Source organism: Lepidochelys kempii, chromosome 3, assembly GCF_965140285.1.
Source record: "Lepidochelys kempii isolate rLepKem1 chromosome 3, rLepKem1.hap1, whole genome shotgun sequence".
NCBI lineage: Eukaryota > Metazoa > Chordata > Testudines > Cheloniidae > Lepidochelys > Lepidochelys kempii.
This window is the reverse complement of record NC_136382.1, coordinates 159,705,029-159,731,483: the sequence shown is the minus strand read 5'-3', so window position 1 is coordinate 159,731,483 and position 26,455 is coordinate 159,705,029. Positions and strand designations below refer to the sequence as shown.

The window sequence follows — 26,455 nt, the reverse complement described above, 5'->3', positions numbered from 1 at the left end:
CCTGTCCCAGGCCCTTTGCCCAGTCAACCTCAGTTCTTTTCCCCATAACCTGGATTCTCATCTGTGTCCCGTCTTCCTACCACCCTTGTTTCACACCCCCCCACACACACACACAAACACATACAAAGGCTCCCGGTCTTATTGTCCAGCCAGCCCCATCTCTCCTCCATTATCTTTTCTGATCTTAGTGCCCTCTTCCCACTGCCAACTGGTTCCCAGTCATCCACCCATATTTTCCTCATCAGCTTCCAATCTCAGTCTCCACCCCAGCTCCTAGTCTGCTTGCACAGCCAGTCATAGTTTTCCCTCTCCCCACAAGCTCTTTGTCCCAGTCTTTGTCCAATCAGTTCCAGTCTCAAACTTCCTCACCTGGTTCCCCCAGGGAGTTACATTCCCTCCTCCCACACCCCCCGCCCAGTCCCAGTCTCACTAGGATCCTTGTCCTAACCTATTTCTTTCCATCTTCCCTGGTCTGACTTTAGTCTCTTCTACAGTCCAGTCAGGCCTCTTCTTTCTCAACACTGCGTGGCAGCCAGAAAGGGCCTCATTGAGAGCACACGAGAGACAGTCTTCATGCTCTCAGTTCTGGTGTCTCACCCTACTCTATCACAGAAAAGCTGAGAGCAGCATTTACAGGCATGCTCCTTCACTCTGTGAGGTTATCATGTGCGCACTCTTGTCAGTGCTTGGAGCTGTGAGGGGCTGGAGCATGTTCACTGAGGATAGAATCTTCAGAGATTTTATCTTCTAAATTCTACTGAGCAAGTGCAACCTGAGATTTTTCAGAGATTTATAACTCTGTCAAATTTGGATGGATTTTTAAAGTAACAGGAAAAGGTAAATCCTTGACACAAAACACCACCTGCGAAATTTAAAGTTCCTGCTCCAAAGCATGGAGGCACTAGATCTTTGAGATGAAAAGGTCACCAATTTAACATGACAAAAATAATGTACTTTCCCTAATTTCATTCACAGAAATGGCTGGACCCTTCTAGCTGAAAATTTAAAAAAAAAATCATCATTAGACAGATATCCAGTAGGGACAATTTCAATCCAAACAGTTAAATATGGCAAAGTTATGAGCAACTGAAATGAGGGTCTAATAATGAGAACTGTGGGGAAACAATAATAGGCAGAACTACCATTTGATTTATGAGCAGCAGTGAACATTGCTTTCTAACATATAAAATAGTGAGATTAATAGGTTGAACTGTATTTTTAATAGATCACATGGACCAAAGAAAAATTGATGGAGGAGTCTACCATCTTTGTGGATTTTCTGGATATGAACACATCTCTTGGAAGTAAAATCTATCAAAATATCACTAACTATAAAAAACTTGTTTCTGTCTTGGAAGAATTCCAAATGAAAATGAATTCAATGAATTCTAAGGTATAGAAAACAGATGGCTTGTTATCTGTAGCTATTAAACTAAAATTCTGAAGAGAACATTTTAGAAATATTTTGAGCATGCCAAAATGCTGTTTTTTCAAGTATAGGCATGTAAGTTGTGATAAAAAAATAATATACCTAGTTTACATTTGTACGTGCAATCTGGATAATGATTATAGTACCCAGTTACTTGATTTCTGCGAGCGGTGAGTATTTAAGTACACAAGTGTGAATTTTGCAAGCATGGCAGGTGCCCAGATGTGTTTTACTTGAAAATGTAGTCCAGGAGAGCTACTTATTTGTGTTTTATTATTTTCAAGGATGATCTTATGGTTAATGCACTGGACTGGGATTCAGGAGATCTGGGTTCTATTTCTAGCTCTGGTATCAGACTTCCATGATGACTTTAGACAGATCACTTATTCTCTCTGGTCTCAGTTTCCCTTCTGGAACATGGCACAAGGATTCTGTGCAGATAAATTCATTAAAGTATGGGACACACACAGGTACTATATGATGAGCACCAATATAAGCCTATAAATAAATAGTCTCTCACCAACGAAACTGTGTTACTGACCCATCATCAAAGATTTACAACCTATCCTGAAAAATGATCCCTCACTCTCACAGATCTTGGGAGACAGACCAGTCCCCGCTTACAGACAGCCCCCCAACCTGAGGCAAATACTCACCAGCAACCACATACCACACAACAAAAACACTAACCCAGAAACCTATCCTTGCAACAAAGCCCGATTCAACTCTGTCCACGTATTTATTCAAGTGACACCATCATAGGACCTAATCACATTAGCCGCGCCATCAGGGGCTCGTTCACTGCACATCTACCAATGTGATATGTGCCAGCAATGCCCCTCTGCCATGTACATTGGCCAAACCGAACAGTCTCTACACAAAAGAATAAATGGACACAAATCTGACATCAGGAATCATAACATTCAAAAACCGGTAGGAGAACACTTTAACCTCTCCAGCCAATCAGTAAAAGATTTAAGGGTGGCAATTTTGCAACAGAAAAGCTTCAGACTAACACAGCTGCTACTCTGAAATGTGTGTTACTGACCATCACTAGACAAAGTTAAACTCTCCCTACTCAAAAAGAATAATATGAAATCCACTAAATCATAGAAGCTATCATAAGAAAAAGTATTTCATTAGTTTAGCCTCCAATTTCAAAGCCTACTTACCATATGGCATGTGGTCTTATCCTTCTTTCTACCAACCACTCGTTATGAATCAACTCAGTGAGACGAGAAATAATGTCAAAACTAGATTTTAAATTAAAACAGTATTTTTTTAAAAAAATCCCTCCTTTTCCCCAATTGAAAGTTAAACAATGCTAGCCTTTCTTAATTTAACATTTTTAATGTTAAATAAATGTTTAATGTTGCCAAAGGACAACATTATATGAAAAATGCATGACAACATTTCATTATTTTTGTCACCAGAATAGTTTTACAGTGTCGTAATGGAGTTATCTTTACTTTCCTATTCTCACTATTAATGAAATGTCTCTTAAAGCCTTAAAATAGGACCTCTTTTCTTATTAATTTAATAAGTAATAATACACTTTAAAAGTGTTACCAGAGAATTTCACTAACTGAATTGTTACCAATGATCCATAGCACAAAGTCTGCCTTCACATCTCTGTACATGTCAGTGCAGAGTTCCCCAAATTCAGAGATACACTGATATGGTTACACCATAGTTGGAGTTGATTTGTCAGACTTGTATATGGTGTTCGTGTCTCCTGTATGCTGTAGAGCACAGCTTCCCACAAGCTCCCAGCATGCTGTTAGGGGAGAAGCAGTGCTGAGGCCATTAAAAAGAGTGGGGTTGGCAGAGTGCCAAATAAAAAGAGGAATAGGGAGAAATAAGTGCTGAGATGTAGGTTAGGATGGCAACATGTAGAGTCTTGAAAGTGAGGATAAGGAACTAGAATAAATTGAGTGATAGAGACAATTGACATGGACAGCAAGGAAGAATAATTTAGCTGTAGCATATTGAATTGATTGGAGAAGGGAAAAGAGCAAGGCTTAGAGCTAGATAGGAGGAGGTTGCTATATTACTTGCAAGAGATAGCCGGGTGCAGACCAGAGTTTTTTAGTGAGAACAGGCAAAGGGGTAAACATCAACTTATTTGCTTATTTGCTTGCGTCATGGCTGTTATATGGTATACAGACCAAATTCTGCCTGCAGATATGCTCAAGTTGAAATTAATAGTTGCATACTTACTTGCATACTGATACGGACAGAAGTATATACAATATATTGAAGTATATATTTTTTTCAAAATAATAAACACTATATTAGCATCACATCTCAGCCACAGGCTTCTTTTTTAAATTTAAAAATTAATCAGAAGACAAGTTATTTGGCTAACCATCATCACAAGTTTTATTTCTGCCCAAAGAAGTCAGCAGATATGTCTAACTCTGCTATGTGCTCCTATTTTCAGATGTTGCCTCCCTGTTCCCCATAGACCATTGCTATCCCCACAATAGTTTCAACACATTTAAAAAACAAAAACCAAGGAAATTTCCACACCAACATCTTCATTAACTAAAAGTTAAGCAAGTCTATTTTTGCTTCTGATCAGGCAAGAATTACAGTCTTTCACAAAGTATTTCAGTGAATTTGCTTCCTGTCCCAAGCTCAGGGGTGACATCCTGGCCCCATTTCAGTTAATAGAAATTTTACCACTGACATCAGTGAGATCAGGACTGTGCCCTGATGCTGCACAAAATTGAAAAATAATGAGGAGAAAAGCTTTACTAAATCATAAAAATTTGGGGCAAAGGTTTGGTGCCTTATATAAACTAGTTAATTATCTCTGCCTAAGATCTTCTGGAGTTCTAACAATTTGTTTTTAGTGACTACCTCACTGGTTCATATAGTGATACTTCCATAAACTTCCCTCCCCGCCTCATCTCCCTCCATTTCCCAAAAAGTAATCCCCTCTGCTGACCACGAAGCTCACTGAAGAGAGTCAAGGAGCAAGAGATTTTTGGTCATTTTGGTTGTCCCCACTGCAGTTAGTCCATCCATCTTCTTCTGCACTACTGTAAATCCACTCTGTCCACATGACACTAAATCATCCTCTCACATACATGGTTATAATGCTAATTAACTTCATTGGGGCTGCACCACTGTAACAGAGAGCAGATTGTAATTTATAGCACTTGTTTTTGCAAACTGAGTAGGGTATTGTTGGGTAGAATGGACAGAGCGCATTAGTGGCAATATGGGTAGCAGCATGAGGATCTCTTGTAAGTGACTTTGAGAGAGGCAGTCAAGAGGATAGGAAGGAAAAGAAATAAATATCTATTATAACTTTTCTAGTTATGGGAATTGAGCTGTCTCTCCCAGTTCTTGTTGGTATGTTTCCCAGGGTTAGCCCCTTCCCCTTACTTACCTACTGTAAATATCACTTGCCATGTGCAGCTGCTTTCTTATTAAAGTGAGCTTGTCTTTTTTGCTTCCCCAGACTTCAATGGTGTTCTTTAAGGAAGCTGTAGAACACACTACAAGGGCTGCTAGAGTCTTTCGGCAACCAGGTGGCCACATGATGCTAGTAAGAAAATTCATTTTTTAACATTTACATAATTCTAAATTTAAAAAATGTAAGAATCCCAATGGAAGTGGATTTTTATGCAGAATGTCCATTTGCTGTACTTACTAAGGAGATTCACCTAAGCCAGGGATGGGTAAACTTTTTGACCCGAGGGCCACATCAGGGTTGCAAAACTGTATGGAGGGCTGGGTAGGGAAGGCTGTGCCTCCCCAAACGGCCTGGCCCTCACCCCCTCTCAACCCCCTCCCACTTCCTGCCCCCTGGCTGCCCCCCTCAGAACCCCTGACCCATCCAACCCCCCTGCTTCTTGTCCCCTGACTGCCTCCTCTTGGGACCCCCCACCCCAACCAGCCCCCAGAACCCCACCCCCTATTCAACCCCCCCTCCCTGTCCCCTGACTGCCCCAACCCCTGTCCACACTCCTGCCCCCTGACAGCCCCCTGGGACTTCCACGCCTATCCAACCTCCGCCCCATCCAACCGCTCCCTGTCCTCTGTCCCCCGGGACCCCCTGCCCCTTATCCAACTCCCCCCCCCCACTCCCCACCTCCTTACCATGCTGCTCTGAGCAGCAAGAGCTCGCAGCCCCACTTGAGCCAGCCACGCCACCCGCGCTGCCCAGGAGGAGCAGCGGGCCAGAGCACTGGCGGCGCAGCAGCAGCGCTGCAGGGGAGGAGCCGGGGATTAGTTTCCCTGGCCGGGAGCTCAGGAGCTGAGCAGGACAGTCCCGTGGGCCAGATGTGGCCCACGGGCCATAGTTTGCCCACCTCTGACCTAAACCATATTACTTTCTAGCATCTTTCCATGTTCCGCCTGATATAATGTAAGATAAAATCAGAGCTAGCACTTGTATCTTTTGAGGTTACCATCTTTAGGATAATAAGATGATCTTTGTATTATATTTTAAAATAAATTATTCTGGCCCCGAATATGTTATCCATCCATCCATGTTCCCTGTATGACCATATCACCCCAAAAGTCTCCAGGAATCCTTTACCTTGAGAAGTCTTTGTTGGAGGCAGTTGCCTCCTTCTTCTGTAAGCTTCTGGAAGAATCAAGTAGCCGTTCCTCCAATCTTATATTATTTCCCCCCACATCTGTAAAGAACTTTGTGGAGGCAGCAGCTGGAAGCTACCAGTCCCCCTATTGGGTGATAGCAGGGCACAAAAGCCTTCCACTTCCTATACAGCACTTTGTACGTATGTGGGGGTGTCTGCGGTGTTTTTAGGTCCCTCTGATGCTTCAGTAAGGCCAGGAACTTTTCCTGCTCTGGTTCTCCCTAACAGGGGCTGGGCAGCCCCAGACCACACAGGCTTTTTCAGGCTTGTGGGACAGCTGATGAAAGATGTGGATGTCAAATAAGTATGAGATTAAGAAGTAAGTAGTTATCCAGCCTGAATTGTGAAAAACCTGAAGTTTATTGTTTTTTTCCAGATTTTAGTTGAATTTCTGTGTCACTCTGAAATATTTACATTAATAAAACACATATTAGAATGTTTTTATATTAGAAACTTTACACTCTAATCCTGGTCTATGAATGCAAATTTAGAATAAAGTTAAAAGTTAAGTGATGTGAACATTAAAAGGTTCTTGTTACATCTATCCTCTTTACTGCTATTATTTACTGCTCCCTGATTTTTGTGTCATCTGCAAACTTTATCAGTGATGATATATTTTCTTCCAGGTCATTGATAAAAATGTTGATGAGCATAGGTCAAAGAACCAGTTCCTGTGGGAACCCACTAGAAACACACCCGTTCGATGATGATTCCTTGTTTACTGTTACATTTTGAGACCTATCAGTTACTCAGCTCTTAATCCATTTAATGTGTGCTATGTTAATTTTATATTCTAGTTTTTAAATAAATTGTCTAATGCCTTACAGAAGCCTAAGTATATTATATCAACACTATTACCTTTCTCAACCAAACTTGTAATTTCATCAAAAAAAGATATCAAGTTAGTGTCACAGAATCTATTTTCTGCAAACCCATTTTGATTGGCATTCATTGTATTACCCTCCCTTTAATTCTTTATTAATCGAGTCCCATGTCATCCGCACCATTCTGTAGCCTGGGATTGAAGTATTAATGGCAGGTGAGAAATCACTTATGTTCTTATGTAAAACTGACAGGCTTAAAATTACTCAGGTGATTCCATTTGACCTTATTAAATATTGGCACATTAGCTTTATTCTCATCTTCTGGAACTTTCCCAGTATTCCAAGCCTTATTAGAAATCAACATTAACGGTCCAACAAGCTCCCCAACCAGCTCTTTTAAAACTCTTGGATGCAAGTTATCTGGACCTGCAGATTTAAAAAAAGTCTCTAGTACTTACTATTAAACATCCTACTGAGATACTAGTGGAATGGAAAGAGTGTTATCATCATCGTATGTTATGACTACATCATCTGTTTTTTCACAAATACAAAACAAATATTTATTGAACACTTCTACCTTTTCTGCATTATTATTGATAATTCTACCCTTTCTATTTAGTAATGGACAAGTACCACTACTAGGATTCTTTTTGTTTCTAGTATAGCTTAAAAACTCCTTGTTGCTGGCCATAGATTTCTCCTGGTGTCCCTTTGCTTCCCTTAGGAATTGTAGAAAATTGATATCTTCTGATTTATATTCATTACTATCAACTTCTCTTATGATGGTCCTTAACGTGAATATATGATGCACACAGGATTTCTTGGACCTGAATCCAGCTTGTCCTTTTCTAAGCTTTGGATCCACTGTCTCTTTCATCCTGTGTGGTATCACACCACAGAAGACTTTCCTTACAACAAAGAGTAGTAGAGTAACTCCTCTCCAGTTGTTACAGTCAGTGAGATCACCCTTTGGGGATATTCTGACAATGACTCCATGTTTCTACTGGGCAGAGTCGTCCCTTTTTTCTCAGAATTCATTAAACAGTTCTGTCAGTTTTGTTAGGTTGATGGTATCAAGTGCTTTTAGCATTTCTGCTGTAATTTGATTGTCTCCTGCCGCTTTGTTCTTCAAGTGCTTGTTCATATCGATTCCAGTTAGGTGTGCACGCACCGCGTGCATGGCCATCGGAGAATTTTTATCCTAGCAACACCCAGTGGGTCGGCTGTGGAGCCCCCTGGAGTGACGCCTTCATGGCGCTTGAAATGTACCTCAGCCAACCCAGCACCTCCTCAGTTCCTTCTTACTGCCCATAACGGTCGTTAGAACTGTGGAGTTCTGCTTTGTTGCTCTCCACTCTCCCTAGCATAGTTTCTTGTTAATAGTTTACAGTTAATAGTTATAGTTCTTGATAGTTATAGTTAGTATTAGTGAGGGTGCGGGGGGTTTCCCCTCCTGCCTGATTTTTCTCTTGGGCTCATGCCCAAGGGTCCAGGATTCAAGTCCTGCGGTTCCTGCTCTAAGCCTAAGCCAACAGGCAACCCCCATGACTCTTGCCTGAAGGGTCTGGGGGAGTCTCATCAAGCAGACAAGTGCAGGAACTGCAAAGGGTTTCATCCCCGGACTAAGAAGGAGTGGGACTTTCATTTAAAACAGCTCCTCATGGAGGCGGCTCTTAGTCCTCAGCCTCCTGTGGCATGCCAAGATCCAGCACCGAGCGCCTCGGTGCGCAGCACCCCAATGGCAGCGGTAGGAGCTGCACCGTGGTTCGACTCTGAACGAGAACCGCGGCACCGATGCTCCTCGGCACCACAACTGACTTCATCAGCCTGGCACTGCTCCCATTCTCCTGGCCAGAAGCGGCGCCGGAAAAGGGTGGCCGGCCTGCCTCAGAGACCAGTCTCCCTGGAACCACCCATGGAGACTCATCCCACAGGGGAACATCTAGGGGCACAGCTTATGGCTTTGGCACTGTTGACACTGGCCCTGAGGGGAGAGCCATTGAGTCCGGTGCCTCTAGACTCCCCGACACGCAGCGTGGTTGAGGTCCAGTTGCCGTGCACGCCGGATACCTTTGCTGCTGCAAGGGATCTTATTGCCATGACAGCATCGGCATCCCCTCAGCCTCATGCCAAGGCACTGGTTCTTGTACGTGCGGCACCGTCCGAGGCAAGCCGCCCCTAATCCACCCGTCAGTCGAGCCATGGCACTGATCCCGTTCTTGGCACCATTCCCACTTCCGCTGCCGTTCGTAGTCCCACCACCGTTCTCATTCGTGGCGCCGGTCATACTCGTGGAACCGCTCTGACTCCTAGCACCAGTCCCAGTCGCGGCGCCGATCTGCCTGCTGATCGCCATCAAGGAGCAGATCCCAGACCCGACACTGCTCTCGCCGCCGGTCATCATCTCAACCCAGGTCCAGATCCAGGCGCCATTCCAGGTCCTAATACCGGTCCAGGTTCCAGCACCGCTCCCCAGCGTTGCAGCACCGTTCCCCTTCACCTCACAGATGTGACCCGACGCAGATCCACTACACACCACCGTGGCCCTCACGTTCCACTTCTCGTTCTTCGGGATCGGAAGCAGGGTTGCGTTTCTCCGAACGCTGCCATTTTGACCATAGCTGCCTGGACTCAGGGGCTGGGCATTGGCAAGCGCAGGAGCAGGGTCCAGTTCAAGGGCCCCCTCAGTGGCCGTTCTGGATGCCCTGGGTGTACCACCAGGCCCAGGGTGCTCCGTCTAGGGCTTCTCGATCAGCCCCGTCCAAGCCATGAGTGCCAGAAGCTGCTGCCAGTCGGCCCGCCCTGGGAGGCATGGAGACAGTGGTGGCTTCCCTCCCCACTTCAGGACCTCCCCCAACACCAGTTCCTGGTCCAGGCCCTGAGATAGCTGGCACAGGACAGCCGGGCCCAGCCCCGCAAGAGGCCCTGGATGACCCTCTTCCCCCTGCGGCCTCCTCCTCCTGCTCCCATGACGAGGAGGTGGCAGGCACTGCAATCTCAGGTCCCCCTCCGATAGACCTCCATGCTCACCAGGACCTCCTGCACAGGGTGGCGTGGAACATGAACCTGCAGGTGGAGGAGGTGGTATAGGTGGAGGACCCAGTGGTGGATATTCTGTCTGCAGAAGTTCCATCAAGGGTCACCCTACCCCTTATTCAGACCATCCAAACCACCGCCAGAACAATCTGGCAGACACCTGCGTCCATCCCCCTGACTGCTAAGGGAGTGGAGCGAAAATACTTTGTCCCCTACAGGGTTATAACTATGTGTTCACCCACCCACAGCCCTGTTCACTTGTGGTGGCATCAGTGAACGAGAGAGAACGGCATGGACAGCAAGCCCCAGCACCCAAATCGAAGGATGCCAAGCGCCTTGATTTGTTTGGGCACAAAGTTTATTCCTTGGGGCGACTTGTGCTCAGGAACGCTAATCAGCAGGCACTCCTGAGCCGTTACAATTTTAAATCCTGGAACTCCATGCTGAAATATAAGGAGTTAGTACCTCCTGAGTACAGAGAGGAGTTTGGGGCTTTGACGGAAGAGGGCAAAACACTGGTACGGACATCGCTGCAGGCCTCACTGGACGCTGCAGACTCTGCTGCACGTATTTTGTCCTCAGGAGGCGTATCTCTTGGCTGCAAGCATCTGGCCTACCACCGGAACTTCAGCAGACACTGCAGGAGCTCCCCGTTAATGGAGAGGGCCTGTTTTCGGAAAAGACAGATTCAAGGCTACAAAGCCTTAGACTCAAGGGCAATAATGAAGTCCCTGGGCATGCACACACTGCCTGCCCAGCGGAAACCCTTCAAGCCTCAGCAGCCACAGCGCCCGTATCCTCCTCGGCCAAGGCAGGATTCTATAGGCAGCGGGGACGTAATGGCAGAGGAAGTCCTCCAACCCCCGTCAGGACAAGGTCAGGTCCCGACCAAGCCTTCATCTGGCTCAAAAGAGGCTTTTTGAAGGGACACCCGAGGATGGCATACCAGACCTCATTCAGAATCCTGCCTCCCTTTCTTGAATTGTTTATCCCATTTCCACCGTGCTTGGTCTTGGATGACCCTGGACCGCTGGGTCCTCCACAGGGTGGAAGTGGGATACTCTCTCCAATTCTCTTCCTCCCCGCCCTCCCACCCCTCCTTCCCCGTCCCTCTTCAGAAATCCATCTCACGAGCAACTCCTTATTCAGGAGGTTCAAACGCTCCTCGCCATGGGGTCGATCGAGGAGGTCCCAAGGGAGCTAAGGGGCAGGGGGTTTTACTCCCGATATGTCCTAATCCCCAAGGCAAAGGGCGAGGTTTGCCCCATTCTGGACCTGCGTAGAACTCAAAAGTTCATGGTAAAGATGAAGTTCCGCATAGTCTCCTTGGGCACCATTATACCTTCCCTGGAGACTGGTACACCGCCCTTGACATGAAGGACGTGTATTTCCACATAACGATTCATCCGGTGCACAGACACTTCCTGCACTTTGTGGTCAACTGCGAACACTATCAGTTTACGGCCCTTCCCTTCGGTCTATCCACGATCCCCCGAGTGTTCACCAAATGTATGGCAGTCGTGGCGGCCTTCCTTCGTCGAGGGTGTGTGCAGGTATACCCTGACCTTGACAACTGGCTTATCCATGGGCGCACCAGAGAACAGGTGCAGTCCCACTTCTGCTTGGTCACAGACACATTTCGTTCGTTAGTCCTCCTTTTCAATGTGGGAAAATCGACCCAGAGAATAGAATTCATGGGGGTGGTTCTAGACTCCGTGCAGGCATGAGCCCACCTGCCGGACGCTTGTTTCCAGTCTATTGTGGCCCTCATCTGGAGCCTTCAGAGCTTCCCAACCTCGTCATCAAGAAGCTGCTTGAGTCTTCTCGGCCACATGGCTTCCTGCACATAAGTGACCAGGTACGCCAGACTTTGACTCCACCCGTTACAAGCTTGGCTGGCATCAGTCTATCGCCCGGATCGGGACAGCCTGAACTTGGTGGTCACCATCCCGGAGCGGATCCTAGCCTCCCTCCACTGGTGGCTAGATCCTCGGGCTGTATGCATCTTCCAAAGCCGGCAGTTTCCCCAGGTCGACCTGTTTGCCTCCCGCAGCATCGGAAATACCCAGCTTTCTGCTCCCTCCAAGGCTGCTCCCCAGGCTCTCTCACAGACACCTTCCTACTCCCGTGGACGAGTCAACTATTTTACATCTTTCCCCCTTGTGTACAGGGTCTTGTTCAAAGTGCGCAGGGTCAGGGTGCAAGTGATTCTGGTAGCTCCAGCGTGGCCCAGGCAGCACTGGTACACCACGCTGTTGGAGCTCTCTGTAGACGCCCCAGTCCCATTGCCTCCTCTTATGGACCTGCTCACTCAGGATCACGGTCGCCTCTGCCATTCTGACCTACGATCTCTCCACCTCACGGCATGGATGCTGCGTGGCTAAACCCTTCAGAACTTCTCTGTTCAGAATCTGTGCAGCAAGTACTGATGGGCAGCAGGAAGCCCTCCACTCAGGCCACATATACGGCTAAGTGGAAGCGGTTTTCGTGCTGGTGCACTCAGCACAACACGCCCCTCTCCGGGCGTCCGTGCCTCTCATTTTGGAATATCTCCTGGACCGAAAACAGCAAGGCCTGGCGGCATCCTCCATCAGAGTTCACCTGGCTGCTATCTCGGCTTTTCATCCTGGTATGAATGACTGCTTTGTCTTGGCCAATCCCATGGTTGGCAGGTTCCTCAAGGGCCTGGACCGTCTCTACCCACAAATTCGACAGCCAGTCCCCACATGGGACCTTAACCTGGTCCGCTCCAGACTCATGGGGCCCCCATTTGAGCCGCTGGCCACCTGCTCTCTTCTCTACCTCTCCTGGAAAACAGCTTTCCTGGTTGCTATCACGTCAGCAGCGGGTCTCTGAGCTGAGAGCCCTTACCTCGGAACCACCTTACATGATCTTCCATAAAGATAAGGTGCAGCTTCGGCCTCACCCGGCCTTTCTTCCCAAGGTTGTATCGGCCTTCCATATCAGCCAGGACATTATTCTTCCGATTCTTTTATCCAAAACCGCACCCCAGTCACCAGGAACAGTGGCTGCACTCCCTCGATGTCCTTAGGGCCCTTGCCTTCTACATTGAGCGTACTAAGCTGTCCAGGCTGACGCTCTGGCGGACCGGATGAAAGGCCTCCTGGTCTCCTCTCAGTGGATCTCTTCATGGGTCATGTCCTGCATCCGCGCTTGCTATGATCTGGCTGGTGTACTGACCCCGCCCCCACTGCTCACTCCACAAGGGCCCAGGCTTCGGCAGCGGCGTTCCTGACCCGGGTGCTGATCCATGAGATCTGCAGAGTTGCGACTTTGTCCTCAGTACATACTTTCACTTCGCATCAGAGATGACATGGCGTTTGGTAGAGCGGTCCTATAATCCATGTTGTTTCACTCCAACCCCACTGCCTAGGTAAGGCTTGGGAGTTACCTAATTGGAATCTATATGAGCAAGCACTCGAAGAAGAAAAAACGGTTACTCACCTTTGTAACTGTTCTTCAAAATGTGTTGCTCATATCCATTCCAAACCCACCCCCCTTCCCCTCTGTCAGAGTAGCCGGCCAGAAGGAACTGAGGAGGCGCTGGGTCAGCTGAGGTATATATCAAGCGCCATGGAGACGCCACTCCACGGGGCTCCACAGCTGACCCACTGGGTGTTGCTAGGGTAAAAATTATCTGACGGCCGTGCACGTAGCGCACGCACACCTAATTGGAATGGATATGAGCAACACATCTCAAAGAACAACAGTTACAAAGGTGAGTAACCATTTTTTTTCAGCTTCTTACTTACAGCCTGAACTTCTGAGAATTCTATTGGACCAGTGTTAATGTCAAGTTGATCAGATTTGCTGAAATGGACACCATCAAATTAGGCCTGAATAAAGACTGGGAGTGGATGGGTCACTACAAAAACTAATTTCCCCCTGCTTATACTCCCACCTTCTTTTCAACTGTTTGAAATGGTCCACCTTGATTACATTGGCCTCATTAGCACTACAAAAGTGATTTTTCCCCTCCCTTGGTATTCACCCCTTCTTGTCAACTGTTGAGAATAGCCCACTTCCACCTTAATTGAATTGGCTCGTTAGCACTGACCCTCCCCTCCCCATAACTCGGTAAGGCAACTCCCATCTTTTCATGTGCTGTGTATTTTCCACTCCATGCATCTGATGAAGTGGGTTTAAGCCCACAAAAGCTTATGCCCAAATAAATTTGTTAGTCTCTAAGGTGCCACAAGGACTCCTCATTGTGTTTTCTTACATTTGTTATGTTCATTATTTATTTTTTATAGCTACCGTCACTTCCTCTCTAAACTACATTGGTTTATTAACCAATACACCATTCTACTTCAATTGTGGGAGTGTGGCTTTTTGGGCATCTAGTAAAGTGTTCTTAAACCATTCCCAATTGTCAGTCACATTTTTCTAAATAAATTCTTCCTCCCAGATGATTTAGCTCATAATTGTTTTCAGCTTTGTGAAAGTGGCTCTTTTAAGACACCAGGTATATCTATATTACTGGTTTTGAGTTTATTCTGTTTGCATATTATAAATGTGATCAAGTTATAATCATTTGTACCTAAGATACCAGGAATTTTTAGTTCTGTGATCAGTTCCTTGTTATCTGTGAAGCTGATGTCCAATATAGAATTTCCCTGTGTTGGATGCAATACTTTTTGAGTTAGGAAATTGTCATGTATAATACTAAGAAATTCCAAGGATGTTTTAGTACTGGCAGCACAAGACATCCAAAAAATTGAAGTCCCCCATGATTACACAGCTAGTATTGCCCCACTAGAACTTTCAGCAATGTATGTGGAGGCCCCACAACTGTTTCCTTCTTCCCTAAAGCATAGGGAGAAGAGAAAATATTTGAAGGAGAAGAAAAAGAAAAATTACTCTTGAGACCGGAATTGAGACCCAGAGTCCTTGGCACCATAATTTACAGACCTGACTACTATTTCTGTGTCCCGGTGCAATTTCCAAAGAGACCTTCAAATTCCTATCTTAACGCCAACCTCAACTGACTCGTGCTGACGTCTCAGTACACTAGCTTTTGTTCGTACTGTACGTGAGTCAGGTGAAGAACTCACAGTCACTCCCCTACTTTGTGCTTTCAGTTCCAGGGATGGATCAAATAAACTTTGGTGACTTCAGGAATAGACACTGAGGCACTTGCAGATAGTTCTTGGATAATGGGGCTTTGGACTCTAGGGACTATTCATCCTCTGCTATTTCCAACATGCCATACACCTGCATAAGGATGTGGCCTTTTTCACGTGGTTTTTGCTCCACTTGTGGAGAACTTTAGATGTCATAGAAAGAGATCTAGTTGTCCAGCCTCATCTCACTCCCACTGTCCTCTCAAGATGTCAAAGGCTCATTTGCTCTCTTTTGTTTGCTGTTCTGTGGATATCCCTATTGTTGAGGCACCAGCACTAGTATCATCACTGATAGCTAAGGTCACTAATAATCTGAGGCCCGTGATGATGATGTTAATATTCAGGATATCTGCTCTCCTCAAGAGAATTTTGTGAGACAGTGTTCTTGAGTATCATCACCGAACAACCTAATACAATTCCAAAACATGGTGCACTAGACCGTAGATGCCCTGAACCTGGTATCAATGGCAAGTGAGAAAAAATGTGTTTTGGATGTTATAAAGGCTAAAGATAATGAAAGACCTATGCTGCTTACTATTGTGAGTCTGTAGAGCAGAGGTTTCCAAAGGGTGGGGCATGTCCCCTACGGGGCATGGAGGAATGTTCTGAAGTGCAGGACCCCAGCTGCGAGCCGTCCTGGGGTCTAACAGCAGGAACCTCAGCTACCAGCTGCCCCAGGACTAACACCAAGAGCCCCAGGCAGAAGCCACCCTGGGGTTCACAGCTGTAGCCACCACTACCTTGGGGCTCTCAGCAGGAGCCACCGCTGCCCCAGGGCTCTCAGCAGGAGCCCCTGTGGCTAAGAGTGGAAGCCCCCGAGGCTGAGAGCTGGAGCCCCCCACCGGCCCACGTAGGGCCGTTCTTAGGATTTATGGGGCCCTATGCAGTATTATGAAACTGATGCCCCATGCCCAATGGCAGCCCGGGCTAGCATGTGTATTTTAGATAAGGGTGATCTTTTGAAGGATTTATTTTAAAAACTGTATGTCTGAAGATCCAAGTTTTTAAGGCTAAAGATGAATACTCAGATTGTGCATTTAAAAATCTATGCAAGGATTTTTTTAGAGACACACTAATTAAATATTTTTAAAGCAAATTTTAAACTAAGGTCCTGTAGACTAACATGTTCTGAGTAAATATTACAGTAATACACAACTGTTTTTGTCAGTAAAATCAGAAACTGACAGTATATACCTGGGGGTTGGCAAATGCCTGTTAATGGCTTCATTACCACTTGAATGGCTCTTTAACAGTTTCAGTGTTGTGCTAACAGGTCTGGCAGGCTGGAAGGCTTTTTCACTTTTAAGGACTAGATCCCCTCTGGAGGAAGATTCTTGCTCCACTTGTGGAGGACTTTAGATGTCATAGAAAGAGATCTAGGCATCCAGCCTCATCTCATTCTTTTCACTAGGAGGGTGGTGAAGCACTGGAATGGGTTACCTAAGGAGTGGGTGGACTCTCCATCCTTAGCAGTTTTTAAGGCCCAGCTTGACAACCTCAGAGTGTTGGTTTCAAAAAAATCTCACCACAAATTGATAAACTGTCTGCAAAGGAACAGGCGTGCCCTTTACATTAAGTATCTGTGTATTTGAAATTTACAGGTGTAGGGAATTTAATTAAAGTTCTGTTAAGGTCCCTCTTGGGTTTATAAGTGGGCTATCAAGCATACTTTTGCATGTGTCTGTTTTTGTCTGGACGGGGGGGGAGGGGGAGGGGGAGGGCCCAAAAACTGTACCTCAAGGGCGTGGTACTAAACTCAGCTCTAAAAGTTTGAAAACTGCTGTAGAGGCAGCAAGAGACATCTGTCTATCACCTGCGTAAGTGTCTGCAATTTCCAAAAATGAGGACAATCTTTATCAGATTCTTCATGAAGAATTCTTTATGCATCCCCTTGCTAATTCTCTGGTGGTTTCTACTGCCTCAGAAAAATCTACGTCTTCTAGTGCTTCTCAGTCAGCTACATCAGATAAGAAACAAAGAAGATTTATTCCTCTGCTATGTTGGTCATCGGGGCAGTAAACTATGAAGTTAAAATGTCTAGGTATCAGTTCTGTTCATAAGAAAATTTTGGAAGTAAAATTATGGATGAGAGAACAGTGGATTTAGAATTTAGTCCATTTTTAAAAGACTTCTATGTAGGCATCTCAGCATCAGTAGAATATATTTTTAGCACAGTTGGATTGGTTTGGCCAAAACTTAGGCTATGTGTTTTATGAGCAATTAAATTGGGAAAAGTGTATCAATATGGAAGGGAAGATATAAAAGACTGGTAAGCCTAAGAACTTAGTAGATTCCTTTTATTATGTTCTTATGGTTTCCTTACATAATTCCAAGCTTTTGATTCTTCATCAAGTGGTTGTTTACATGTCTTCCACTCTTGGTATTGTGTGCCTCCTAGTGCCAGATATCAGAACTTTTTCTTGGTTTGCAATCACCTGTTGGTCTGCATATGATCACTGAATGCCCGTGTGTGCTCCCTCTGGAGGGCAAAAAAGAGTAGGGTGGACCAATTACCTCTTAGTTCCTTCAACCACAGGCTTAGGGTAGAGACTGAATACTTTAGCAGTCTCTTACCACCGCTTTAAACTCAAGTAGTTTAGTTTGTTGTAAATGTTTTTAGTCAGCTTTAGATTAGTTTTTTATTAGTATTTTAGTGTTAGTATTTTAAGATATTTTTAACATTTAGTTGGGTTCCAGTACTGTCTCTGGATTAAGTTTAGAAGTGTGAGCAACAGGAGTGATGTAGTGGTGGGAATCTGCTATAGACCACCGGACCAGAGGGATGAGGTGGATGAGGCTTTCTTCCGGCAGTTCGCGGAAGCTACTAGATCCCACGCCCTGGTTCTCATGGGTGACTTTAATTTTCCTGATATCTGCTGGGAGAGCAATACAGCGGTGCACAGACAATCCAGGAAGTTTTTGGAAAGCATAGGGGACAATTTCCTGGTGCAAGTGCTAGAGGAGCCAACTAGGGGGGGAGCTTTTCTTGACCTGCTGCTCACAAACCGGGAAGAATTAGTAGGGGAAGCAAAAGTGGATGGGAATCTGGGAGGCAGTGACCATGAGTTGGTTGAGTTCAGGATCCTGACACAGGGAAGAAAGGTAAGCAGCAGGATACGGACCCTGGACTTCAGGAAAGCAGACTTCGACTCCCTCAGGGAACGGATGGGTAGGATCCCCTGGGGGACTAACATGAAGGGGAAAGGAGTCCAGGAGAGCTGGCTGTATTTCAAGGAATCCCTGTTGAGGTTACGGGGACAAACCATCCCGATGTGTCGAAAGAATAGTAAATATGGCAGGCGACCAGCTTGGCTTAATGGTGAAATCCTAGCGGATCTTAAACATAAAAAAGAAGCTTACAAGAAGTGGAAGGTTGGACATATGACCAGGGAAGAGTATAAAAATATTGCTCAGGCATGTAGGAATGATATCAGGAGGGCCAAATCGCACCTGGAGAGATGTCAAGAGTAACAAGAAGGGTTTCTTCAGGTATGTTGGCAACAAGAAGAAAGCCAAGGAAAGTGTGGGCCCCTTAATGAATGAGGGAGGCAACCTAGTGACAGAGGATGTGGAAAAAGCTAATGTACTCAATGCTTTTTTTGCCTCTGACTTCACTAACAAGGTCAGCTCCCAGACTGCTGCGCTGGGCATCACAACATGGGGAATACATGGCCAGCCCTCTGTGGAGAAAGAGGTGGTTAGGGACTATTTAGAAAAGCTGGACGTGCACAAGTCCATGGGGCCGGACGAGTTGCATCCGAGAGTGCTAAAGGAACTGGCGGCTGTGATTGCAGAGCCATTGGCCATTATCTTTGAAAACTCATGGTGAACGGGGGAAGTCCCGGATGATTGGAAAAAGGCTAATGTAGTGCTAATCTTTAAAAACGGGAAGAAGGAGGATCCTGGGAACTACAGGCCAGTCAGCCTCACTTCAGTCCCTGGAAAAATCATGGAGCAGGTCCTCAAAGAATCAGTCCTGAAGCACTTACATGAGAGGAAAGTGATCAGGAACAGTCAGCATGGATTCACCAAGGGAAGGTCATGCCTGACTAATCTAATCGCCTTCTATGATGAGATTACTGGTTCTGTGGATGAAGGGAAAGCAGTGGATGTATTGTTTCTTGACTTTAGCAAAGCTTTTGACACAGTCTCCCACAGTATTCTTGTCAGCAAGTTAAAGAAGTATGGGCTGGATGAATGGACTATAAGGTGGGTAGAAAGTTGGCTAGATTGTCGGGCTCAATGGGTGGTGATCAATGACTCCATGTCTAGTTGGCAGCCAGTGTCAAGTGGAGTGCCCCAGGGGTCGGTCCTGGGGCCGGTTTTGTTCAATATCTTCATAAATGATCTGGAGGATGGTGTGGATTGCACTCTCAGCAAATTTGCGGATGATACTAAACTGGGAGGAGTGGTAGATACGCTGGAGGGGAGGGATAGGATACAGAAGGACCTAGACAAATTGGAGGATTGGGCCAAAAGAAATCTGATGAGGTTCAATAAGGATAAGTGCAGGGTCCTGCACTTAGGACGGAAGAACCCAATGCACAGCTACAGACTAGGGACCGAATGGCTAGGCAGCAGTTCTGCGGAAAAGGACCTAGGGGTGACAGTGGACGAGAAGCTGGATATGAGTCAGCAGTGTGCCCTTGTTGCCAAGAAGGCCAATGGCATTTTGGGATGTATAAGTAGGGGCATAGCGAGCAGATCGAGGGATGTGATCATCCCCCTCTGTTCGACATTGGTGAGGCCTCATCTGGAGTACTGTGTCCAGTTTTGGGCCCCACACTACAAGAAGGATGTGGATAAATTGGAAAGAGTCCAGCGAAGGGCAACAAAAATGATTAGGGGTCTGGAACACATGATGTATGAGGAGAGGCTGAGGGAACTGGGATTGTTTAGTCTGCAGAAGAGAAGAATGAGGGGGGATTTGATAACTGCTTTCAGCTACCTGAGAGGTGGTTCCAGAGAGGATGGTTCTAGACTATTCTCAGTGGTGGAAGAGGACAGGACAAGGAGTAATGGTCTCAAGTTGCAGTGGGGGAGGTTTAGGTTGGATATTGGGAAAAACTTTTTCACTAGGAGGGTGGTGAAACACTGGAATGCGTTGCCTAGGGAGGTGGTGGAATCTCCTTCCTTAGAAGTTTTTAAGGTCAGGCTTGACAAAGCCCTGGCTGGGATGATTTAATTGGGGATTGGTCCTGCTTTTGAGCAGGGGGTTGGACTAGATGACCTCCTGAGGTCCCTTCCAACCCTGATATTCTATGATTCTACTGAGTGAGAGGCAACTATGCCAGCTTCTAAATCTCCTGGTTTCAAAACATGCCCCTCAAGTAATGTTGCTACACTGCCCAGAAATACTTACAAAAAGTGTCATTACTGTCTAGGTGAAGGACATATTCCTAATGAACGTGCTAGCTGCAGTTCTTTCAGCAAACTGTCTCAGAACAAGGACATTAAATTCAGAATGTACTTCTAAATACATGCATGAGAACTGACTCACATCCTGGTTAGTCAAGTCAGTCTGTCTCCAATGTTCCCTCTACAAGTTGTGCTTTTTGAGAAAAAATTATCAGTACTTCGACAGATTTCAATACAACATCCGTATATCTTCCTCATAACCAGATTTGACAACCTAGTGAATATCCTCCTGCATGTACAAAGACATTATGTAATGACTGTCAGAATGTGCCTGAGACTAGGAAGGCACATGGCATCATATGTGTTTGTCACTCCTCTTGCCAGGCTATGACTTCGTCCTCCATTTATAGTTGAAGACAACAGTTTATCTACATAAAGCATAAGTATGATTGTCATTGTTCCTCAAGTTCTGATGTCTCTTCACTAATGATTTAGACCTTTCTCAAGTTTGTGTGGGCTTTCCATTGTGCCTCTTCAGCCATCTCTAACAATGATAATAGATATTTCCAAACTAGGTTAGAGGGTGTCAAGATTCCTTCCCCACTCTGAACTCTAGGGTACAGATGTGGGGACCTGCATGAAAGACCCCCTAAGCTTATTCTTACCAGCTTAGGTTAAAAACTTCCTCAGGGTACAAACTTTGCCTTGTCCTTGAACCCTATGCTGCCACCACCAAGTATGTTAAACAAAGAACAGGGAAAGAGCCCACTTGGAGACATCTTCCCCCCAAAATATCCCCCCAAGCCCAACACCCCCTTTCCTGGGGAAGGTTGATAAAAATCCTCACCAATTTGTACAGGTGAACACAGACCCAAACCCTTGGATCTTAAGAACAATGAAAAAGCAATCAGGATCTTAAAAGAAGAATTTTAATTAAAGAAAAAGTAAAAGAATCACCTCTGTAAAATCAGGATGGTAAATACCTTACAGGGTAATCAGAGTCAAAACATAGAGAATCCCTCTAGGCAAAACCTTAAGTTACAAAAAGACACAAAAACAGGAATATACATTCCATTCAGCACAGCTTATTTACCAGCCATTTAAGCAAAAGGAAATGTAACGCATTTCTAGCTAGATTTCTTACTGACAAGTTCTAATACTCCATTCCTGTTCTGTTCCCGGCAAAAGCATCACACAGATAGTCAGACCCTTTGTTCCCCTCCCCCACCAGCTTTGAAAGTATCTTGTCTCCTCATTGGTCAGGTGCCAGTGAGGTTATCCTAGCTTGTTAACCCTTTACAGGTGAAAGGGTTTTGCCTCTGGCCAGGAAGGATTTTATAGTTCTGTATACAGAAAGATTGTTACCCTTCCCTTTATATTTATGACACACACCCCAAATCACAGATACGGTGAAACACTGGCTGTGATTTCTTCCTGGAGCTCTAGGAGAAAACAGAGTTAATAAGACACATGCACCTCTAAATATACTACCAAGTGTATAAAGACTAACAATATTTTCCACATCTCAAAGACGATTTTAACCAGTTGATTCTGGGAAACTTTCACAGAAGAGTGCATCAAGCACTTTGTTAGAAGGTCCTGAGATGTGCTGTATGTCGAAATCAAAATCTTAGAGAGCTAACCTCCACCAAATAAGTTTTTTTTTGTTCTTTCCCGGGGCGGTATGAAGCCACTGTAGCGCAGCATGGTCAGTTTGTAGGTGGAAACGCCATCCCCAAACAAATGGGCGTAGCTTTTCCAGAGCTTAGATAGTGGTGTAACATTCTTTTTCACTGACTGACCGGTTGCTTTCTCTGTCAGACAGCTTCTTGCTGAGAAACACTACAGAATGTAATTCTTGATCCGGTCCTTCCTGCATTAAAACTGCTCCCACACCATGCTCGGATGCATCTGTGGTTACTAGGAACGGTTTGTCAAAGTCTGGTGCCCTTAGCACAGGGTCAGACATGAGTGTCACTTTAAGCTGCTTAAAGGCCTTCTGACACTCTTTGGTCGACTGAACGGCATTTGGCTGTTTCTTTTTGGTTAGGTCTGTCAGTGGGGCGGCGATTTGGCTGTATTGCGATACAGATCGCCTGTAATATCCAGCCAAGCCTAAGAAGGATTGGACCTGTTTCTTTGACTTTGGTACAGGCCACTTTTGGATAGCATCCACTTTGGCCTGTAGGGGGTTGATAGTTCCTTGACCCACCTGGTGTCCAAGGCAAGTCACTCTGTTTAGGCCTATTTGACACTTCTTAGCCTTAACAGTTAGTCCTGCCTCCCTTATGCGCTTGATGACGTTTTTTAGATGTTCCAGGTGTTCTGCCCAGGTATCTGAAAATATGGCCATATCGTCAAGGTAGGCGACTGCGTAGTCTCCCAATCCTGCTAGGAGACCATCTACAAGTCTTTGGAAGGAGGCGGGTGCATTCCGCAGCTCGAAAGGGAGTACATTAAATTCATACAGCCCGACGTGTGATGAAGGCTGACCTTTCCTTTGCGGATTCATCTAGTGGTACTGCCAGTACCCCTTGGTTAAGTCCAAGATAGAGATGAACTGGGTCTGTCCCAGTTTCTCCAATAGTTCATCCGTTCGTGGCATTGGATAGTTGTCTGGGCGAGTTACAGCATTTAGCTTATGATAGTCCACGCAAAAACATATCTCCCCATCTGGTTTGGGAACTAGAACCACTAGAGATGCCCATGCACTGCCAGAGGGGCGGATTACACCCATCTGTAACATATCCTGGATCTCCTGTTCTATAGCAGTTTTAGCTTGAGGAGACACCCGGTAAGGTTGGACTTTAATTGGGTGAGCATTATCTGTGTTAATGGAGTGGTATCCCCGTTCAGTCAGTCCTGGGGTGGCTGAGAAGATCGGCATGTAGCTAGCGCACAGCTCCTGGATCTGCTGTCGCTGCATACGCCCAAGGGTCATGGAGAGGTTCACCTCTTCCATGCCACCTGCACTTTTCCCTTCATAGTAGACACCTTTAGGCCACTCAGTCTCATCTCCTCCCTGGGCTGTAAACTGACAAACCTTTAATTCTCTGGAATAAAAGGGCTTTAGAGAATTAATATGGTTCACCTTAGGCTTTCGGTTGGAGGTGGGGAATGCTATGAGATAATTAACAGCTCCCAAGCGCTCCTGCACCGTGAATGGCCCTTCCCACGATGCTTCCATTTTATGGGCCTGGAGCACCTTTAAGACCATGACCTGGTCTCCTACTTTGAAGGAACGTTCTCTGGCATGTTTATCATACCAGGCTTTTTGCTCTTTTTGAGCATCCTGTAGGTTCTCTTTAGCAAGGGCTAAAGAGGTTCGGAGGGTGTTTTGTAGATTGGTTATGAAGTCCAGAATGTTAGTTCCTGGAGAAGGTGTAAATCCCTCCCATTGCTGCTTCACCAACTGTAACGGCCCCTTAACCTCGCAGCCCTATACAGGTTCAAATGGTGAAAACCCTAAACTGGGATGTGGTACAGCTCTGTAGGCAAAGAGTAACTGCTGCAACACTAGGTCCCAATCATTGGACTGCTCATTTACGAATTTATGTATCATGGCCCTCAAAGTTCCATTAAACTTCTCCACCATGCCATTTGTTTGATGGTGGTAAGGAGTGGCAACCAAGTGATTTACCCCATGAGCTTCCCAAAGGTTTTCCATAGTTCCTGCCAGGAAATTAGTTCCTGCATCTGTGAGGATGTTGGAGGGCCAACCTACCCTGGCAAAAATGTCTGCTCGTGCCTGGCACACACTTTTAGCCCTGGTGTTTTAGAGCTACTGCTTCTGGCCATCGGGTGGCAAAATCCATGAAAGTCAGTATGTAGTGCTTTCCTCTGGGTGTCTTTTTTGGAAAAGGACCCAGAATATCCACAGCTACTCACTGAAATGGAACCTCGATGATGGGGAGTGGCTGGAGAGGGGCTTTGACCTGGTCTTGGGGTTTTCCCATTCTTTGGGGCACCTCACAAAACCGGACATAGATAGAAACATCCTTGCCCATTCCCTCCCAGAGGAACGGCTTTCCCAAATGGTCTTTGGTTCTGTTTACCCTGGCATGGCCACTAGGATGATCACGGGCTAAGCTTAATAGCTTTACCCGGTACTTAGTTGGAACTACCAGCTGTCTCTGAGGATGCCAGTCTTCCTGGTGTCCACCAGAAAGAGTTTCCTTGTATAAAAGCCCTCTTTCTACAACAAACCTGGATCGATTAGAAGAGCTGAGAGGTGGTGGGTTGCTCCGTGCTGCCGTCCAAGCTCTTTGGAGGCTTTCATCTGCTTCCTGTTCGGTCTGGAACTGTTCCCTTGATGCTGGAGACATCAGTTCCTCATTGGATTGTGGATCTGGGCTTGGTCCCTCTGGAAGCGATGCAGGGGATGGGGCTGTTTCCATTGACTGTGAACCGCTCTCCGCTGGTGCACTATGTTGGGGTTCTGGCTCTGGCTGAGCCTCTTGTGTAGCGTTATCTGCTGCTGCCAGTGCAGGTTTGGTGGGACCCGCTGGTGTTGGGGTTGCAAGTACTGGATTCAGTGCTGGCAATGGTTCTGGTGCTGGTTGTTCCACTGGTTCCGGTTCTGAGACTGGCTCTGTCTGTGACTGGATCCACTACTGCTGTTGCAGACGTTGGCATGGGGTCCAGTTCCATTACCTCTGACCAGGTCCTGGTAGAAGTTTCTGGAACAGAGCTAGGCGTGACGGCATGCTTAGGCTGGCTGTGGATGACCATTCCCACCCTCTTGGCTAACTTCACATGATTGGCCAAGTCTTCCCCCAACAGCATGGGGATTTGATAATCATCATAGACTGCGAAAGTCCACGTTCCTGACCAGCCCTTGTACTGGACAGGCAACTAGGCTGTAAACAAGTCAGAAGAGTTTGACTTGAAGGGTTGAATCGTCACTTGGTCCTCTGGGTTGCATGGAAGCATAGATAGCTGACACCTGTGCTTCAGTGTCCCTCCACGTGGTGACCTTCTTCCCACCCACACCCACAGTTTCCCTCTGCTCTGAGGGTATCTGGGAGGTATCTGGGCCTGAGGACCTCTGGTGTGATTCCGGTGCAATGACTTGTAATCTGTTGGGGTTCTTGGGGCAGTTGGCCTTTACATGCCCCGGCTCGTTACATTTAAAACATCGTCCAGCTGACGGGTCGCTGGAGCGAGGTGGGTTGCTGGAGAACGGTGTGGCGGGACGATAAGGTGTCTGGAGTGTTCCCTGGGGTGTAGTTGGGGCCTTGGGCTGCCCCCAGTAGTAGGGTGTGGTCTGAGGTTGTCCCTTCTGGTATCCGCTCCAACTGTGACCAGGGTTGTTTCTCTCTCTTCCCTCCACCCATTTTGTTCCGGTTTGCCCCACCTCTCTGGCGGTCTGGTACTGCTCATATTGATCAGCATAAGAAGCAAGACTTTCTGCTGAGTCCATTTTTTTATCCCATAAACGCTGTTTTATTTCCTCCTTGGACATATTCAGGAATTGCTCCTGAGCCATCAAATCACACATTCCTTCAAAGCTAGTTACAGCCCTTCCTGTGATGCATTTATCGAACAGATCTTTTATCTAGTTTAGATAGCCACGTTACTTAGTCCAGGTCCTCTCTTAAGGGCTCTAAATTTTACTCTGTAAGTTTCAGGTGTAACTTGAAATTGCTTTAAAACCAAATCCTTGAATTTATTATAGTCAGAAGCCTCATCGATAGGCATCTTATTCCAGTCAATTTTGCGACCAATGTGGTCATCTTGTGAGCTTCAGGAATTTTATGGAGTGTGCACAGTCTCTCAAAGGTGAGATAATATTCAGCAATATCACTGGATTCATCATATTGTGGACATAGTCCCTCCCATTTGTGGATTGTTGGGTAAGGATTGTTAGGGTTATCCGGTATATTCTGCTAAGCCTTTGCTTTCTCCATCTCCAGTGCATGCTTCCACTCTTTTTCCTTTACCTCCATTTCTCTCCTGTGGGAATCCTCTTTGGCTTTTTCTGCCTTGGGTTCTGTCATCTTAGCCTCTCTGTTTTTAACTAACTTTACATCCGAGAGTAAAAAAAAA

General features: G+C 46.1%; 1 protein-coding gene across 1 annotated transcript in view; it reads left to right on the top strand.

The window, feature by feature from the left end:
* The window catches only part of DNAH14 (dynein axonemal heavy chain 14), a 454,606-nt gene that overhangs the window by 301,134 nt on the left and 127,017 nt on the right, over positions 1 to 26,455 (top strand). Inside the window, 2 exon segments of the mRNA XM_078851974.1 lie at positions 1,226 to 1,420; positions 4,902 to 4,988. Coding sequence (XP_078708100.1) covers positions 1,226 to 1,420; positions 4,902 to 4,988 — 282 coding nt within the window.